The sequence below is a fragment of the Herpailurus yagouaroundi genome, unplaced genomic scaffold, assembly GCF_014898765.1.
Source record: "Herpailurus yagouaroundi ecotype Mexico unplaced genomic scaffold, PumYag 188, whole genome shotgun sequence".
Lineage (NCBI taxonomy): Eukaryota > Metazoa > Chordata > Mammalia > Carnivora > Felidae > Herpailurus > Herpailurus yagouaroundi.
Window position 1 is genome coordinate 36991521 of NW_024412419.1, and position 17924 is coordinate 37009444.

The window sequence follows — 17924 nt, forward strand, 5'->3', positions numbered from 1 at the left end:
ATATATGTCAAAGTGGGCTTTGATTATGATTTTTGAGAAGAAAAAAATGGTATCTGATAGAATGTTTTCTGGAGAGCTTCATGATTTCATTTGAACTCAGACTGATGGCCTCCCTGGATCTTCAATTTTTTTAGTCCTTTTTCACTTGAACCATCCCCAGCCCCTCTGTTCTCATGCTGAAGAGTCCGCCTGCAACTGTTTCATCCAGTGACAATATCTTACTTTATCTGGAGGATTCTTTCCAGTCCTTGCTGGCCTGAGAACCATACAATCCTGATTCCTATAAGCCCAAGCAAGAAATTTTCCTAGGAAAGGAGTTAACCTATCTATGGTAAAATGAGAAAAATAAAATATATTGAGTTGTTTGTAATGAAGAATAGTTTTTCATTAAAAATGTCATTATGTTCTTCCTACTTTTTAGGTGCTGAATGTTACCATTTAAATAAAATAGTGATAGTGGTCCATTTTTTTGATATCCTTACTTGACTATATATATATGTAGGCAATTACATGTTGGTTTGCCCCATATTGATTTTTTTCCTTTCCTTTTCTCTTCATTGAAAAGAAATGAGGTCTACTTTACATATACTGAAGTATACAAATATTAGTGGTACAGTTCATTAGTGGTACAGTGGTACAGACAAATAAAATGGTAGATTGTATAATGTACACCCCATCACCCAAGAGATTTCCCTCAGCCTATTTCCATCAATCCCTCCCTTTTGCCCCCAAGGTTCTGACTTTGTCATTACATTTCAGTTTGGCTGCTCTAGAGCCTTATAGGAATGGAAGCAAATAGACTCTCCTTTTGCTCAGCTTGATGTTTATGAGATGTTCAGTAGTTCATTTTTTCCTTTTTTTCCTGAGTGATATTTCACTGTAGAGATATCTCCCAACCCCTTCTCTTTCCCAAATGATCTCTCTAGGCCCCTGCTATATCAATCTTGAGCAATTGGCCTTGTTACCTCCAACTGACCTCAGCTGCATAATTCCATGGGTATTAAGGTACAATGTCTTATTTATACTCACTATGGAAAGAAAAAATAACTGAAGACTTTAAGATTTACTTTTAATTTTTTTCTTGCATCAGAAAACAATTAAAAAATTGTTTATTCTTCTGTTGATTGACATTTATGGTATCATGGATCAGTATTATTATGAATAAAATTATCAGGATCATTTTTATACAAGGTTTTTTTTGACATGTTTTTCATGTCTTTTGGTAAATACTTAGAATGGTTGGTATGGTAGACATTTATTGAACTGTTTAAGAACCATAAACAGTTCTTTTAAAAGTGATTATATCATTTTACATCCCCACTAGTAACATATAAAGGTTCCATTTTTCCACATTCTCATCAACATTTGGTGTTGTCAGTCTTTTAAATTTTAGCTATTTTAGTGGATGCGTAGTAATATCTCATTGTGTATTAATTTTCATTTCCCTTGTATTTAATGGTGTTGGGCACCCTTTCAAGGTGCTTATTGTTTCTTCTTATGTCTTAGTCTTTTGTCCATTTTTAAACTGTGTGTTATTGTTGTTTTAAATATTGAGTTATAAGACGTATACATTCTACATACAAGTATTTGGAATTTTCCCAGTCTGCGGCCTATTCATTTTCTTAACAGTATCTTTTAAGAAGCTGAAGGTTTTAAGTTCAATGGAAAAAAAAATTGTCAACTTAAAATTTTTTGTCAGTGTGTTTGGGCCTTGTCTAAGAAATCTTTGCCTAACTCAAGTTTGCAAAGATATTCTCTCATGCTTTCTTCTAGAAGCTATGTGATTTTTGCTTTTACATTTTGGTCTATGTCTTATCTCAAATAAATTTCTGAGTATAGTATGAGGTAGGGGTTGAAGTTCATTATTTTTTATACAGTTATCCAAGTGTTCAAGCAACATTTGTTAAAAAGATTATCCTTTATTAGCACCTGGGTGGTTCAGTCAGTTAAGTGTCCAACTCTTGATTTTGGCTCAGGTCATGATCTTAGAGTTCATGGATTCGAGCCCCGTGTCAGGCTCTGCACTGACAGTGTGGAGCCTGCTCGGGATTCTCTCTCTCCCTCTCTCTCTCTGCCCTTCCCCCACTCGTGCGTGCATGCTCTTGCTCTCTCTCTCTCTCTCTTTCTCAAAATAAATAAACTTAAAAAAAAAAGATTGTCCTTTATCCATGGATATATTTTGGCTTCTTATTAAGAAAAAATTGATCATGTAAGTGTGGGTTTGTCTCTGGGCTCTCTATTCTATTCCACTGATGTACTTATCTCCTGTTTTGCTAATTCTGTCTTTATTATTATATTAAATTTTATACCAGAAAATGTAAGGCCTTCAGATTTTTTATTCCTTTTCAAAATTGTTTTTGTTATTCTGAAAACTGCCTATTTCCATACATATTTTAGAATTAGCTTGTGAATTTATGGAATAAAGAAGGGGACAGCTAGGATTTTGATTGTGATTCCATTAAACCTATATATCAGTTTGGGGGGAATTGATGTTTTAACAGTCCATGAACATGGTATGTCTCTTCATTTATTTAATTCTTCCCAACAATGTTTTAGAATTTTCAGTAATAGAGTTCTTGAACAGATTTCATTAAATTTATTACAAAGTGTTTTTTTTATTTTTCAAAGCTATTGCAAATTATGTATTTAAAATTTTAATTTTCTATATGTATGTTTCATATTTAGTACACACACAATTAATTCTTGTACATTGCCTTGTATACATAAGCTCACTAACTCACCTAATAGTTCAAGCATTTTATTTGTAGATTCCCTGAGATTTTCTAAGTACTCAATCATGACATCTAAAAATAAAAAGACTTGGGACGCCTGGGTGGCTCAGTCAGTTGGGCGTCCAACTTCGGCTCAGGTCATGATCTTGCGGACCATGAGTTCGAGACCCATGTCGGGCTCTGTGCTGACAGCTCAGAGCCTGGAGCCTGTTTCAGATTCTGTGTCTCCCTCTCTCTCTCTGACCTTCCCCCATTCATGCTCTGTCTCTCTCTCTCTCTCAAAAATGAATAAATGTTAAAAAAAAATTTAATAAATAAATAAATAAATAAATAAAATTAAAAAAAGACTTACTTCTTTCTTTTCAACCTATATGTTTTATAAAGATCCCACCAAGAGTCAAGTTGAGCAAGGGCTGCTTTAATTAGACCAAGGTCATTGTCCCTAGTCCAATTCCCACACACCCCCCACTCCCATACTGCCTTTTTTGTCCTGTCAGCAGTTGAGCTGGGAGGATGTTAGACTATAGTCTGGGATATCTTCGATTCTCCATTGGGTTCAACTTCTGGTTGTAACTATGGGATCAAAGTTCTCTTGAATCTTTCTACATTCTAACTAGAAGTACAAGTCCTCCCAAATTTCTTTCAAAGCATCAGGACACAGTGTTTTCAAATTACTGCTTCAGGTCCTGATTATTTTTGAAGTTTTCATGAAATATTAGTTAAAGAAAAAAACGAGGAAGGATTTTTCTCAAATATACCAATCATGCATATGTTCATGTTAAGAAAGAAAATAAACTAAATTTTTTTTTTATTTTTTTTTTCAACGTTTATTTATTTTTGGGACAGAGAGAGACAGAGCATGAATGGGGGAGGGGCAGAGAGAGAGGGAGACACAGAATCGGAAACAGGCTCCAGGCTCCGAGCCATCAGCCCAGAGCCCGAAGCGGGGCTCGAACTCACGGACCGCGAGATCGAGACCTGGCTGAAGTCGGACGCTTAACCGACTGCGCCACCCAGGCGCCCCAAATAAACTAAATTTTTTGATAGAAAACATGACTTTTGAAATTGTTTGGGTCCCTGAAATTCAAAGCTCCAGGACCCACTGCCACAGAATTTCTCCCTCATATCTTGGGCTTTACTGTATGTTCTGGCAGCTCGTGGGGCTTCTGTTTCTTGAAAAAATTTTTGGACGGAAAATTATTCCTTCTTGGGTATGCTTACATTTCTTTGGGTCTGTATTTACAAGGTTGAACTATCAGTTGATTAAACTACTGCATTCTTTTGTCTGAAAAGGTGTAAAGCTAATAGGTGTGAAGCTTTATTATAACCACCTAATTTAATATTCTTTCTAGTTTCACGTAAATGTCTTTGTAGAAAATGCTACCAAGAGCGGCATTGTGGTTACTTTAATTCCATTGCCAATACTTTTATATGGTTTCCTGTATTCTAAAGGGAAAGCTATATGCACTTGTCTTCTTTTAAAACTTTTCCTCTTATGAATCAGTAGCAGTATGAATAAATGTCAGAAGTTCTTATTAAGTGGTTAAAGTTGATGTCTCTGTCTCAGCATTCTTGTTTTAGGTAATGATGATTAAGCAGACTTCATAATGGAAAATGCCAGAGTGTTAAAGAAATTTTTTTTTCTTACTAAGTAAAGAACACATGATAGTAGTAATATTTGTAAATACTCGCTTTGTGCCAAACTTGCTTAATCCTTATATTTTAAAGATAAGAAAGGTAATCATGGCTTCGAGGTCACAACATCAGGGTTCAAAAGTCCCACTCCTTTACTGAAATGGGCATTGTCAGTAATATTTAGAAAATACCAGGGTTGTGTACTCTCCAGTTGAAAAACATCGTGATAGGAAGAACATTTTGAAGGTTAATTTGTCTCTCCTCAAAATGAACTCTTGGGTTAGGTGAAATGAGGTATTTTGTTTTTGTTTGTTAAGGAAGGCAATTTCTCCATTCTAACATTTCAGATTATGCTAAATATTTGTATTAGCTGAAGAACTAATCAAATAAAGTATAATTTATACTGATTCAGAGAAAATACTAAGCTGGAGTCCTGATTATTTAATACAACCACAGAATTTCATTTCTTGCTAATGGAACTTGGCTGTAGAGAAAAACCATGGGAAGGTACATGTTCTTGGGACCAGGAGGCCCAATATGCTAAGCTCTGGCAGGCTTGAGATGCGAGCGGCCAGTAAAAACAAGAGCTGAGCTCTCCTTTCCAGTGGTTGTTGGGTAAATTGAGAGAGTTAGAATCATAGCACGTAGTGTGCTATTATGCCCCCATGTGAGTGTTTCAGGTATGTTTTTCTTGACGTTTACCACTAGCCAGGCATTTGGGCTAAGATGGCAAATTAGCTGTTACAGACCTACCACTGTGACCCTTTTCCTACAGAGGCTGGCAATTCTTTAGGAAAGGTGAATGGATGGGAGAGAAGTAAGATCACAGCCTGCCTGTGTGAATTCAGTGAGTTTGGACGTCTCCACAAAAAGTTGTAATAGCTGCAGATTGAATTTTGCTTGATTGTGACAGTTTTCATTGACCATTCTGTGACGATCAGCATGTTTCTCTTCTGAAGGGATTTGAATTGTGTTTGGTGACTTATGGTGCAGATCAGAGGAGCAGAGAGGGCCTGTAGACCTGTGCAGCAGAGTTCATCCAACTTCCTGAAGAAGAATCTGCAGAGCAAGTGGCCCTCCCTTTACAGGAAGAAAATCTGTTTCCTTGAATACCCTTGTGTCTAAGCCCCACTGGCCCGGGCATAGTTTCTGAAGACTTGGAGGCTTGTCCTTCTCAGGAAGAGCATCCAGATCATCAGGCTGGCCCTTTTGTATCATGGCAGCTGGCTCTGAAGCCAAGGCCCTCAGCGCCTCCCTCTAGTGGCAAGATCCTAGAGGCCCCCTGGGCTGCCCATTACTGCCCTAGCCCTGTTGGGGAATCTGAGCCAGCGTGGCTGGCCAGACCCACATTCCCCACACTCAGCACATATGGAATATCGATTTTGACTTAGAAAGAACATCAGGGGCCACACGTTTGGACAGGGGCAGAGGCATTTCCTCATGGCAACCCTCTACCCTCCAGAGATGGAAACAGGGGGGGACAGGGGTAAAGATGGAGGCAGAATGGGTAGACGGGGCTGTAGAAGCAGAAAGAAAGCTCTGGATTAAAACCCTGGTTGTGCCAGTTATGAGGTATGTTACTTGGAGCAAAGTTAAATGACATGTTCATGTCCCTTCAGCTAACACAGCAACTATTTCCCGATGGCCGTACTCAGGCAGTCAACCTGTAACCAAGAACAGAAAGCTTGAAAGAGGCTTAATTAAGTTATGGTAGGCCAAGTAAGGGGGAATGGGAAATGTGGTGATTCAGTGAAAGGTAATGAGGAGCATCAAGTGGAAAGCAAGATAAATTTGCTTGGCCCAAGCAGAAGGGGCAGATTGTGCTTGGGTTGCAGGGGAGGAAACTAGTTGTGGGAACTCCATAAATCAAATTCTGTTAAAGGACTCAAGTTCACAATCAAGAATTTTACTTTAAAACTAAACTGAGTAGCAAGTGGAAGTGATTCTGGGCTTTTCAGAAGAAAAATGATCAGATCAAAACAACACTCGAGAAAGGTAATGTTGTGAGGCAAGAATCTGAAGAACTTGGGGAGGGTTTGATTCAGTAGGCTACAAAACAAGAGTGGAAAGGGTTCTCACACCAGATTTTTAGTATAACAACAGAGCAGAGGATTATGGATGACTTTTCCATGGAGGATAAAGACAGACAACAAAAATAAGCCAAGCTTTCTCTTGTTGAGAGATTTTAGCAGTGTGCCTGAGGGATGGACGCTGATACTCATTTTATTTCACACTCTTAACAACCTTCTAGAGAAGGTGGTAGTTACTAAAATGCAGCAATACATTTTGCTATTGTTTCATTCACACACATGTGGACACACACACACACACAATCATTATAAAAGCTTTCAGACATATAAAAGGGGCCCAATTCATACAATAAGTAGCATCGTTGTACCTATTCCCTAGCTTGTCACTTCCAGGCTCCCATCACAGCACAAGTGGAACCCACCCACTCGGCTGATGAATGGCATTATGTGTTGATATATGACCTTTCTCAAGAAGGATACTCTTTAAAGCTGTTTTAAACAAGAAGCACCTTACGCATCCTAGAATAAAAAGAGACATCCATTTGGATAGAAGTGGCAAATTATGGGTCCCTATACATGGGCTGGATTTCCACATACTGTCACACTCAGACCCCAAGCTTCCATGTAAATAGACAAATTCATATTGAAACTTATTGGTCTGAGTTTCTTGGGAGACTTTAAAGGCCCTAATGATAGTATTGGGGGGGGGGGATAAAGCATCAACAACTCTTTTGCTGCCTTTTGCAGTATGGGCTTCACATAATTACCTCACTCTATCCTCCCAACCAATTCTGAGGTCAGACCTCTAACCTACACTTTAAAATTTTTGTCATGTTTATTTATTGATTTTGAGAGAGAGAAAGAGCACAAGCAGGGGAGGGGCAGAGACAGAGAGAGGGAGAGAAAGAAACCCAAGCAGGCTCTGCACTGTCAGTGCAGAGCCCAATACGGGGCTCCAACCCACAAACCGTGAGATCATGACCTGAGCCGAAATCAAGAGTTGGATGCTTAACCAACTTAGCCACCCAGGAGCCCTTAATCTACCCTTTATAGTAGACAGACTCCCGGCCATGGAGATGAACCCCTGTTGGCCACCTTGTTTAAGAAATCTCTGGGAGTAGGGAAACACTGCAGTCCCATGAACTAAAGTCATAGAGATGTGCTAGTCTATCCCATCATACTAGCTGACTCTGGTTAGGTCTGACCAGGCCCCATCTGTTTCTCTCTTCTAATGGTGCAGGAGAACCTAAACGTTTAGGAGACTTGGAATCTCTAGTTGCAACGATTTTCTGCCTTGCCACCCCCCATCCCTGACACTTTGATGTTACGGAGTATTTTTGTTGGAAGCTCAAGTCCCTTGTAGAGACGGTAAAGGCATGGCAGATGGGTTATATAAGCCAAGTCGTGGTGATTTGCCTTCTATACGGGTTAGGAAAATGGGGTGGGTGCTGGTGCGTGGTGGGACTTCCACTCTACTATTCAGATTCTCTCCCAGATACCCCACCAACTGGATAGTCATTTGGCTTTATAAACTTCTCTTTTACGACCTGAAATTCTCTTTCAGTTAAGAAAGATATTGTCCTCAGATAATTAAGAGGGTAGAAGTATAACTGAAGATTACCCTCTCCTCCCCACCCCCGTGATGGCAATTTGAATTTTACTTATTTTTATTTTTTTAATTTTTTTAATGGTTGTTTACTTTTGACAGAGAGAGAGAGAGAGAGAGAGAGAGAGAATCAGAGCATGAGTGGGGGGAGGGGCAGAGAGAGAGGGAGACACAGAATTCCAAGCAGGCTCCAGGCTCCGAGCTGTCAGCACAGAACCTGACGTGGGCGCTCGAACCTGTGGACTGCAAGATCATGACCTGAGCCGAAGTTGGACGCTCAACCAACTGAGCCATCCAGGCGCCCCACAATTTGAATTTTAAAAGGAAGATACCTGGGGTGCCTGGGTGGCTCAATCTGTTGTGTCCGACTTTGGCTCAGATCATGATCTCATGTTCATGGGTTCAAGCCCTGTATCAGGCTCTGTGCTGAGCTTAGAGCCTGGATCCTGCTTCAGATTCTCTCTCTCTCTCTCTCTCTCTCTCTCTCTCTCTCAAAAATAAACATTAAAAAAATCTTAAAAGGAAGATGCCTGTTTTCGTTACCCATTGCCATATAACATATCACCCTAAAACTTAATGGCATAACAAAGCAATTGTTTATTTCTTGCAATTCCATGGGTAGGCAACCTGGGTCGTTCTCTGACTAGCCTTAGGTAGGATCACTCCTGTGGCTGCCGTCATCTGAGTTCAAATGGACTAGAAGGTCCTGGATGGCCTCACTCACATATCTGAGAGTGGGCCTCGGCTGCTGACCGAGGGAACTTGGTTCTTCTCCACATGGCCTTGGGCATCCTCCAGCAGGCTAGACCTGCACAGCAAAGTGGTCTCAGGGTCCCAGGAAGCGAGAATGGGCATGCATTGCAAGGCTTCTTGAGGTCTAACCTCTGGAAGTCACACAGTGTCACCTTCTCCACATTCTATTGGTCGAGGTAAGTCACAAGGCAGCCCAGATTCAAGGGATGGAGAAAAAGGTGCTATCCCAGTGCCCACAAGAAAGGGGCTAACTGAGGGCCATTTCAAGCTGAGGTAAGGGATTTGACACAGAGAACAGCAGGAGGTCCCCTGGTGTTGGTAACAGAGGTGGGGGGCATGGGAAGAGGCAGGAAAACCTTCTGCACAGAGTCTTTGGAATAGCTGGGGTGTCATTGGACACCTCATACCTTGAGCATCTATTGTATAATTAACACCAACACAAGGAAAACTGGATTTTGTTTAGAAGGCTGTAAAGCTTAGATACTGCCCATTCTAGACCATCCTAGTCTCCCACCTGGAATAAGGAAAATGCTGGGACAAAGAGGAAGAAAAGAGACAAACTACTGCAACTAGGTAGGGGTGGGAAGGCAAACTCGTTATAAATTTCCCCCTGAAATCCACATACCAACTTGCCTACCCACTGTCCCTCGAGTGTTGAGCACTTCCACTTTCTTCAAGGTAAATATTCTCAGATCCCCGTCCCTGGATAGTTCCAGTGGATCTCATGTAATTATTTTTAGAGCAATACTGCCCATGCTATGGGTTCTTTAAATTTTTTTCTATAAGAATTTGTAACTTGTTCATGCTCTTTTATTTTTAAAGGACAGCTATGCATTGGTGTATTCTCAAAAGCTGGTGAGTTTTCCTTATAAAGGGACGGGTGGGCTTGGGGTGCTTTGACCAGAACAGTTGGGTCATATACTGGCATAATGGGGAGCGGGGGAGGCTACTATATGCGCCATTTTTGTGCTTATATTATGGACGTATATGTTTGGTAATAAAACTAAACTTTAAAAGTACAGATGTACCTTGTTTTATTGTGTTTCGTGGGTATTGCATTTTATTTTATTTTTTTTTTACAAATTGAAAGTTTGTGCCAACACGATGTTAAGCAAATCCGTTGATGCCATTTTCCCACCAGCATTTTCTCACCTTGTGTCCTTGTATCACATTTTGGTAATTCTTGGCAATATTTCAAACTTTTTCATTATTATTTTATTTGTTGTGGTGATCTGTGATGAGTGACTACAACTAGCTGAAAGCTCAGATGATGGTTAGCATGTTTAGCAACAAAATCTATTTTAATCAACATACATATGTTGTTTTTGAGACGTAATGCTCTTGCACACTTAACAGACTAAGCTATAGCGTGAAACATAATTTTTATATGCGCTGGGAAGCCAAAATATTCCTTTGACTTGCTTTGTTGCAATATTGGCTTTGTATTAGTGGTCTGGAACTGAACCTGCTATATTTCTTTTTTTTTTTAATATGAAATTTATTGTCAAATTGGTTTCCATACAACACCCAGTGCTCATCCCAACAGGTGCCCTCCTCAATACCCATCACCCACCCCCCCATAAACCCTCAGTTTGTTCTCAGTTTTTAGGAGTCTCTTATGTTTTGGCTCCCTCCCTCTCGAACCAATTTTTTTTCCTTCCCCTCCCCCATGGTCTTCTGTTAAGTTTCTCAGGATCCACATAGGAGTGAAAACATATTGAACCTCCTATATTTCTAAGGTATGCCTGCCCTTTGCTTAGTCCTAGGGGACTCCCTCGTAATAAAAAAAAAAAATACCATATATATAATAATAAATGCTATATTCGCTACTTAAGTTTATTTTCTATTAAGGAGATCCTATTTGTAAAAAGTCTTTGAAATTCTTCAACATCTCCTTGATCTAGAAGGCCTGTGTCTGCAGTATCCATCACTGAATCTCCAGTGCCCAGCACAATCCATACCACAGGATAGGATTCCAGTATGTACTTAGTAACGGAAAGGACGATAATAATAATGATCATCCCCACAGGCAGAGGTAAGGGAGTATCTGGAATCGGAGTCAAACTTGTTATATAAGAAGTGATGCCCGATCCTTGGATCTGGACCAATGGGACTGTTGCGGTCTGCAACAAATGGAGAAAGGGAGAAGGAGGAATATTTTAGACGGCCTCAGAAATTTAGGTTGAACAAAGAATCTTAGCAGTTGACACATGGTCTTCCCCTTCTATAACAGCATTCATCTGTAGAGTTTTATTTGAAGGGGTTGCTCCCTGAACACTTATGAGTAAGAAAACCCTCCTCTTCTCCAGCCGTTAGATCCTTTTGTATCACTTTATTCTTATTTTTCAAGTTGTGAAGGGGTGCCTGGGTGGCTCAGTTAAGCGTCCAACTTCGGCTCAGGTCATGATCTCATGGTCCGTGGGTTCGAGCCCCGCGCGGGGCTCCGTGCTGACAGCTCGGAGCCTGGAGCCTGCTTCGGATTCTGTGTCTCCCTCTCTCTGCCCCTCCCCCACTTGGGCTCGCTCTGTCTTTCTCAAAAATAAACACTTAAAAAATGTTTTAAGAGAATAAAGTTGCGGAAATTGAATAGATTGTGGAATTGTGGAATAGTTGTGGAATTGAGTAAATCTGCCTCCTGCAATTTGTATCTCTCGGTGCTTATTCTGTGTCTGGTACTGGCCAGACCAAACCCGTACTCTCTTCCATATAACACTCATTCATATAATTGAATCTCCCCCATTGTCGAATATGTGACAAAAATTGGTTGAGTTTCATAATGCAGACCTAAAGGAAAACTTATCTTGAATAATGACGTTACAATACATAGACGGTTTAAGGACTCCTACACCATCTCACGGTTTTGAGCTGTGTGGTTAAAGACCTTGAGAGTTGACAGATTAGTCAGGGATTTGTCAAGAGTATTAATTACAAACTTTGAAATCTTGGTCAGTGAAAGTTCATCATAGTGCATCTTGCAAATATGATCAAAGTCTTTTCACTACTGATTTTATGATGCTTAACCACAGTGTGTAAAGAATGAAGGTTTTCATTAGAAATTACTGGTGTAATAGAGCACATTTTAAAGGCAGATGTATTGTTAGACTATTAAAATTCATGATCTTCCTCTATCCTACCCCAACCCCTGTTTTGGGGATGCCCCCCCTCATTGTCTCTGAACACCTGAAATGGATTTGGGACTGCTGTAAGGGAACTGTGCTCTCTACAGTATTAATGTAGCTCAGTAATGGCCACTGCTGTGAGGGCGGCTACAGTGGGGCTGGTGTAAGTGTTGTTTTTACAACCATAAAAACTTGGGGGCTAACTGTAATTTGGTGAGTGAAAGAAATTTATGGCTGGCTGAAAACTTAAAAAATGGAGGGGTAAATTGTGCAGCTGGTTATGGGAAAGGAAAACAGACCCTCCGCCTTGTCCTTGTTGAGTTTTAGAAAAACAACCTATTATTTTTGGTAGCTTTTTTTTTTTTTTTTTTTTTTTTTTTTTTTTTTTTTTTTTGCCCTGGGAATAAAAAGAAAAAAAATGCATTGGCACCTAATCCATGGAAAATGAAATTAAAATACACCCAATGCAGCTCCTCCAAAATCACTAGCTTACATTTCCCCCCTCCCTTCTGCCGAGATGTCATATTTGTGTTTTCCAATGGTTATCAGAATACACATGGACATCTGCCAGGTTCCTTGGTGTTCGCCTTAACTGCAGGTCGATTTGCTGCAGTAACCAGGTGTAAGATGCACAGAGATGCCAGTGCTTGGTCTTGGTACCCCCAGTCCCACTGTGCCTGCATTTCGGGAACTATGGCCTGCTGCCAGCCAGGGGTGGGGAGGTGCTAGTCTGGAGAGAACCGGGGCTAGTCTCCAATGGGTTCACCTGTCTGATGCTCTTCCTGTTCAATTGCGTCAGCACGCCAGAGGGGGGCACCCCAGGCACTCCAGAGGTGGAGGGGAGGAAAAGGATGGGGACTGGAGGAGAGGGGAGGGCAGGGCAGGGCAGGCAAGGGGAATGCAGATAAAATTCCCAGACCTTGGTCCTGAGATTCCCATCTAATTTGGAGCCCGCCCCCAACCCTGTATGGAAGAAGTGGACTTCTGCAGGACCAGCTGTCACAGACTTGGGAATTTCTAAGATAAGTCTTGTGACGGTTATTCATGACCAAAGGCCTCTACCCTCCTGGGTCCCTGGAAATCCCAAGGGGAACTAGTTTCCCCAGTGGCTACCTGTGCAGGTGCTTGGGAGTGGGCGCAAAGCCAATGGCACCCCGCGCTGTAAGTGAGCCAACGTCTGATCTGTCACTTTGTGTCATGTTTTGCAGTTACTGGATTTGTGCGACTCGGTGAAGGATGATGCCCTGAGGGTGATCTCCGCCTTTAACATTCCACACACCTCCCTCCACGCACCAGTCGCCGGAATCACCAATGCGCAGGCGGCCTGGGCCTTCTACCCTGCACGGCCACAACCCCAGGCCCGAGAAGGGGCGCGCTCTCAGCGGCCCAAGCTGGGAGCCAAGTTATAGCGGGCGTGGCGGGAAGGGTGGTGGCTCGCTCGCAGTTGCCACGACACTAGCTTCTCTGACGCCTGGAGCTGGGGCGGAGGCCGGCCTGGCACGCGCTAGGCCCTCGGGGATTTTCGGTCGCAGAGTGAGGTTCCCACCGAGGCTGGCGCGGTTCGCGATGGGCTGTTGGGAAAGGGAGCCAGGCGGCAGCCCCGGAACACGGATCTGTATCACGTAACCCGGCCGCGCCCAGCCGCAACCTCTCCCAGCTTAGGCGCCTGATCCCCCTAGACAGTGGGTTCCCCTGCGAACACGCCCCACACCCAGGTGTCGCCAAAGGTCTCCTGCTGTCAGCGGTGATTGAGAGTTACAGTGATTTTTTGGAAAACGCATTGGTGCTGCGTGGGGGGAAAAATCAAAGCATAAAAATCAAACACTCGTGGGCAAAGTTCAGCTCAGCAAATGATGCTTTTCCAGTGAATCAGATCCCCCTTGGAGTCTTCGAGGAAACGCACGGATGTGGAAAGGGGAGCGTGTGTGCCTGGAGTTTTGCTCTCCGCAGAGCGCGAACTCCGGCTCGTCCTCTCTGGCAGGCGGCTTCCGGACCGTAAGACAACGAGCGGAAAATATTTTTACCATATGAAATTGTAATCTGTTCTTTAGAGGAGCATAGATACAAAGTTTAATAAAGACATTAAGCGATGGGAAGGCGCTCCGGCTACTTCCGAGGATGGGGAGGCGGGCTAGGGCCGTACATTTCAGTTAAGTCGATTTCGGAACTCGGAGACACCACACCGGCAACGCCTGTGGTCTGGGCAAGGGCTGTAGATTTCCTATCTCATTTTTCAGATCATTGCCCCACTTCATTCTTGCTCCTTTCTCTCAGTCCAAGCCATCCTCCTTACTCCCTCTCCTCCTCTCCTGGCGGAGGCAGGAGTGGGCATAGCTCTGCTTGTGTCTGCGAGGGCGACATCCAGGACCGGACCAGAGCAGAGAGCCCACCTGCTCTTCCCACACCGTCCCTTTCCAGAGGACCTCTGGCCCCTGTGGGAGAGGGCGGGAAGAGCGCGGGGGAGTTCTGCCAAAGCTCCCCAGCACAGTCTGGGCTGCATGAACAGCAGACTCCGAGACGACCTCCTCTTCGTGTCCCAAATAAGTGCGCTTAACCATTTGCTTTCCCTGATGCCTTTGATTTTTTGGTGTGTGTGTGTGTGTGTGTGTGTGTGTGTGTGTGTGTGTGTGTGTTTTATTTTTTGTTGTTGTTGTTTTAAAGTGTTCACAGGGTCGCTAAAGCAGACGACGCGGGGGCGGCGGAGCTGCACAGAAGCAGATGACAACCACTACGGCTTCTGCGTGGTTCTTTTCCTGTCCCCGTCTGCGTCGCCCAACCCCACGGAGAGCTCGGAGCACTAGGTCGGGTTTGGGGCTCCCAGCGGGCACAGGAGTTCTGTTATTTTCCCCGGGGTGCTACTACACCGGGCGGCTAAGGCTCAGAGATCACCCGTGGCCGCCACCTGAGGTCGAAGGCAGCAGCTCCAAGCCACGGTCAGGGTAGACATCTGGCCTCTGCGTCCACTTCGCCGCGTGCACGCCCTCGTCCTCTCCCTCTTGCGACGAAATCCCGAGGCAGAACCGGCCATGGGTCCTTGAGTCCATCCGGGAACCCCTGGCCTCCCACACTTCGCTCAGGATTCGGGGGAGGATGTGCTGAGAGGACTTTAACCAGGGGCTGTGCTGTCTCGCTGACGTTCCATGTCTGCTTATGCAGCATAAAACTGACCGAGGTGGCCAGCAGCGGGACAAACGCCTCGCTGACTTGCTCCTCTGCAACTGAGGGCCCTTCCTTCTTCGTTCTGGGGGGGGGGGGGGGGTTAGGTGATCCTTAAATTGAGTTTCTTTATTCCGTCTAACCGGGTCTCCCCCGTGGCAGGATGTTCCATCTCCCGACCGACCTTGCCCCTACTCCCCGGCCACGGCTGTCTCCTGGCTGTCTCCTAGCGGTGAGGGGTAACGGTGAGAACTCATAACCCACATTAGGAAAACAGATATGGGGGTGCGGACCCAGAGGTGTACCGTCCCCCCCAGCAGGAGTGGGAGTGGGGCCGCGGGCACCAAGGAGGAAGGGGATAGGAGCGCGCAGGGAAAAGGGGTGTGTGGGGGGGAGTACTTCGCTCTCTACACCGCTCACCATGCCCGCCGCCTTCCTTGGCCTCACCGCGCCTCCCTGGCGTCTCTCTGAGAGCCCCACCAGTCTCTAGGATCCTAACTCCCCGAGCAGAGTTACCATCCTCTCTCCCACCTGAAGGCCGAGATTCTTCTGGGCCTTTTTTTTTTTTTTTTTAAGGATTTTTTTTTTTTTTCGAGTTCTTTTTTCATTTCCCTATTTTACCTGCTCTGCGCTCAGCCCCTTCTCGCTTCGGGGCTACGGAACAGACGCCTCCGGGGATCAGCTCCTGGCCTCTTTCTTCACTCGCCCCGCCAAGGACTCTGCCTCTTATCGGAGGTTCCGCGCGGGAGACAGGCTAGGTGTCCCTGCCAGATGGCAAGAGGAGGGAGCCTAAGACAATCACGTGAGGCGAGAGCGAGGAAGGTGAGCAGCCCTGCAGATCGTGGTCTCTCCCAGCACCCCAGATCTGAGTGAGGAGAGCTTTGAGACCCTCTGCTCAACCTTGGACCTGCGTGTTCTCGGGTCAACCCAGTCCACGCGTCTGCCCCAAAGAGGCTGAGAGAGAAATTCCTGCAGCCCATCAAGGGCTCGGGGGCGCCTCCTGAGGCCTTCAGCTGGCGGCAGCGGCCCAGCCCGCTTCTGCGTGCCCGGAGCGCCCCCTCTGTTCCAAGCGCACGTCTTGGCCTTTGCTGGATAGGGGAAAGGCAAGGGTACACTTTGGAGGGAGGGGGATGGGTGCGCACAAGCCACCAGCAGCCCTAGTCGCTCCAGTAAACACGCCCCGCCGGGGCAGGGCGGGCAGCGCGCGCAGGGGAACCCGGCGGGGCCACCCCCGCCTTTACCTGTCGGAGCCTGAAAGCGCCAGCGGCTGCTGCGCGGCGGGGGCGGGGCTTGCCAGCCCGCGCGCCGGGGCGGGACCCAGCGGGGGCGGAGCTCACAGTGATTGGGTGCGGGCGCGGGGCCACCAGCCAGAGCCGAGCTGCAGGGCTGTGCAGGTTTCACTTCGCTCCGCGCAGCCTCCAGGTTCTGATCTTGTAAGAGCGCTCCGTCTCGCGTCGCCGCCGCCACCACTGCCACCGGATTCTTGAAGTCGCTCTGCGCGCCCCAGCCCAACTGCGGCCAGCATCGCCGCGGGCTGCTCGCTTCGCCCCGCTCCCGCCGCCACCCCCTCGGCGCCCTTTCCCTGGCCCTCGTCCCCCCAATGTCTGACTCTGACTCTCGGACTGAGAAACGCAAGGTAAATACCTCCGAATCCCCGGGAGCGGGCCGGGTGCCGACGGAACACAAACACCGGAGTCAGATCGGCTCCACCTCCTGCTCCCTTCCCGAGCACGTGCAGGCAGAGATGCACGTACCCGTCCCACTTGTCGCTGGGCGGGAGGCGGCGATCAGGCGGGTCGGGTTCCCTTCCCCTGCAGGTCCAGTTTGGTGAGGGGTCATCCGTGGAAAGGCTACGGGCACTTGGCCGAAGTACGGTTCGGGCCGGGATTCCGCGCGAGGGAGTGGTGAAGCTTCTCAGGGCCGGCTGGGAAGGCAGCGCGTGCTCTCCGCTCTGTCCTGGGAGCTGGGGCCCCGCTCCACGACACTGGGCTGCGGCAGCCGGCCAGAGCCTCGCGGCCGGCTCCCGGAGACCCCCGAGTAGCGGCTGCGCGGTACGAGCTGGTCTGGAGCCTTGACTTTTCTCGGGTGCTTGGGCCCGTTGCCGAGGATTTGCGGAACTGAGGTGGTTATTGAACTGACGGGACTCGGCTTTTCCTTGTACCCATTCAGGCCGAGGTTTCAGGGCAGCTACTGCGTTCGTTCTCTCGGACGTGTCTGGGAGCCCGGCCCGGTCTGCGAGTGCGCTGCAGACGATACCAGCCGCACCATCCATAGACAGCGGGAGACCGAGGGCTTCCTCCGACTGCCGCGGCCACGCAGTGGACGAGCCTCGAGCAGCAGAACCTGCTGCATCCGGGGGCCGGACTGTCGTAGAGACCCGGGCACCGCGACTCACTTGCTGTGCTGGCTGGCGGTGCGGTGCCCTCGAAGGCCTGTTACTCGGTGCTGGTGCTGGTGCTGGTAGTGGAAGACCCGCGGGACGCTGGGAATGGGGGTGTGGATACGATCGCTGTCTGCAGTGGCCACGGGTGCGCGCAGATATGCGTGCCAGTGGCCGTGGTGATCGCTTAGATTTGGAGCGTGTCCGCGGCGCACCGGGAGAAAAAGGGAGGAAGTTGGAGGAGGGTCGGTGCTGCAGCTAGGGAGGGGGCGGCCTTTGGGGTCTTCAGCCCAGCCGGCCTGGGTGGGGTCGGCGGCCCGCAGCAAGGACTAGGGGCTGAGAACGGCCCTGCGGGTGTGGAGAGAGCGAGGCTCCTGCTTTGTCTCCAGGTGACCGGGTGCTTGGGGTGGCGGGAGCTGCGGAGGCTCGAGCGGCGTCCGGACGGTCACAGAGGCGGGGGGCGGGCTGGGGAAGCCTGGACAGCTCCGGGCCCCGAGACTCCCGCCGCCGCCG

At 46.7% G+C, this 17924-nt stretch overlaps 3 protein-coding genes across 14 annotated transcripts in view; 2 read left to right on the plus strand and 1 right to left on the minus strand.

The window, feature by feature from the left end:
* Positions 1-13284, plus strand: part of ACOXL (acyl-CoA oxidase like) — a 347249-nt gene extending 333965 nt beyond the window's left edge. The window contains 1 exon segment of the mRNA XM_040496721.1: positions 13084-13284. Within this exon segment, the coding sequence (XP_040352655.1) occupies positions 13084-13284 (201 nt within the window).
* A 606-nt stretch (positions 13285-13890) lies between these two features.
* Positions 13891-17918, minus strand: LOC121044433 (uncharacterized). Of its 4 annotated transcripts, none has more exons than XM_040496710.1 (3): positions 16676-17918; positions 15653-15795; positions 13891-15257 (listed from the first exon to the last, which is right to left on the minus strand). In XM_040496710.1, the coding sequence occupies exons 1-2, from the start codon at positions 17301-17303 to the stop codon at positions 15758-15760; spliced, it is 666 nt and encodes a 221-aa protein (XP_040352644.1). In that variant the 5' UTR covers positions 17304-17918; the 3' UTR covers positions 13891-15257; positions 15653-15757. The 4 variants fall into 4 exon arrangements, with proteins under 4 accessions (XP_040352644.1, XP_040352643.1, XP_040352642.1 ...); XM_040496709.1 differs by having other exon boundaries at positions 15653-16119; XM_040496708.1 differs by having other exon boundaries at positions 16273-17918.
* Positions 16565-17924, plus strand: part of BCL2L11 (BCL2 like 11) — a 49294-nt gene continuing 47934 nt past the window's right edge. For all 9 annotated transcript variants that reach the window (XR_005797305.1, XR_005797306.1, XM_040496712.1 and 6 more), the window contains exon 1: positions 16565-16667. The gene's annotated coding sequence lies outside the window, so the exon portion shown is untranslated. The remainder of the gene's footprint in view (positions 16668-17924) is intronic.

Coding starts and splice junctions, on each gene's coding strand:
- LOC121044433 (XM_040496708.1), bottom strand. CDS start 17,303: ATGGATGGTGCGGCTGGTATCGTCTGCAGCGCACTCGCAGACCGGGCC.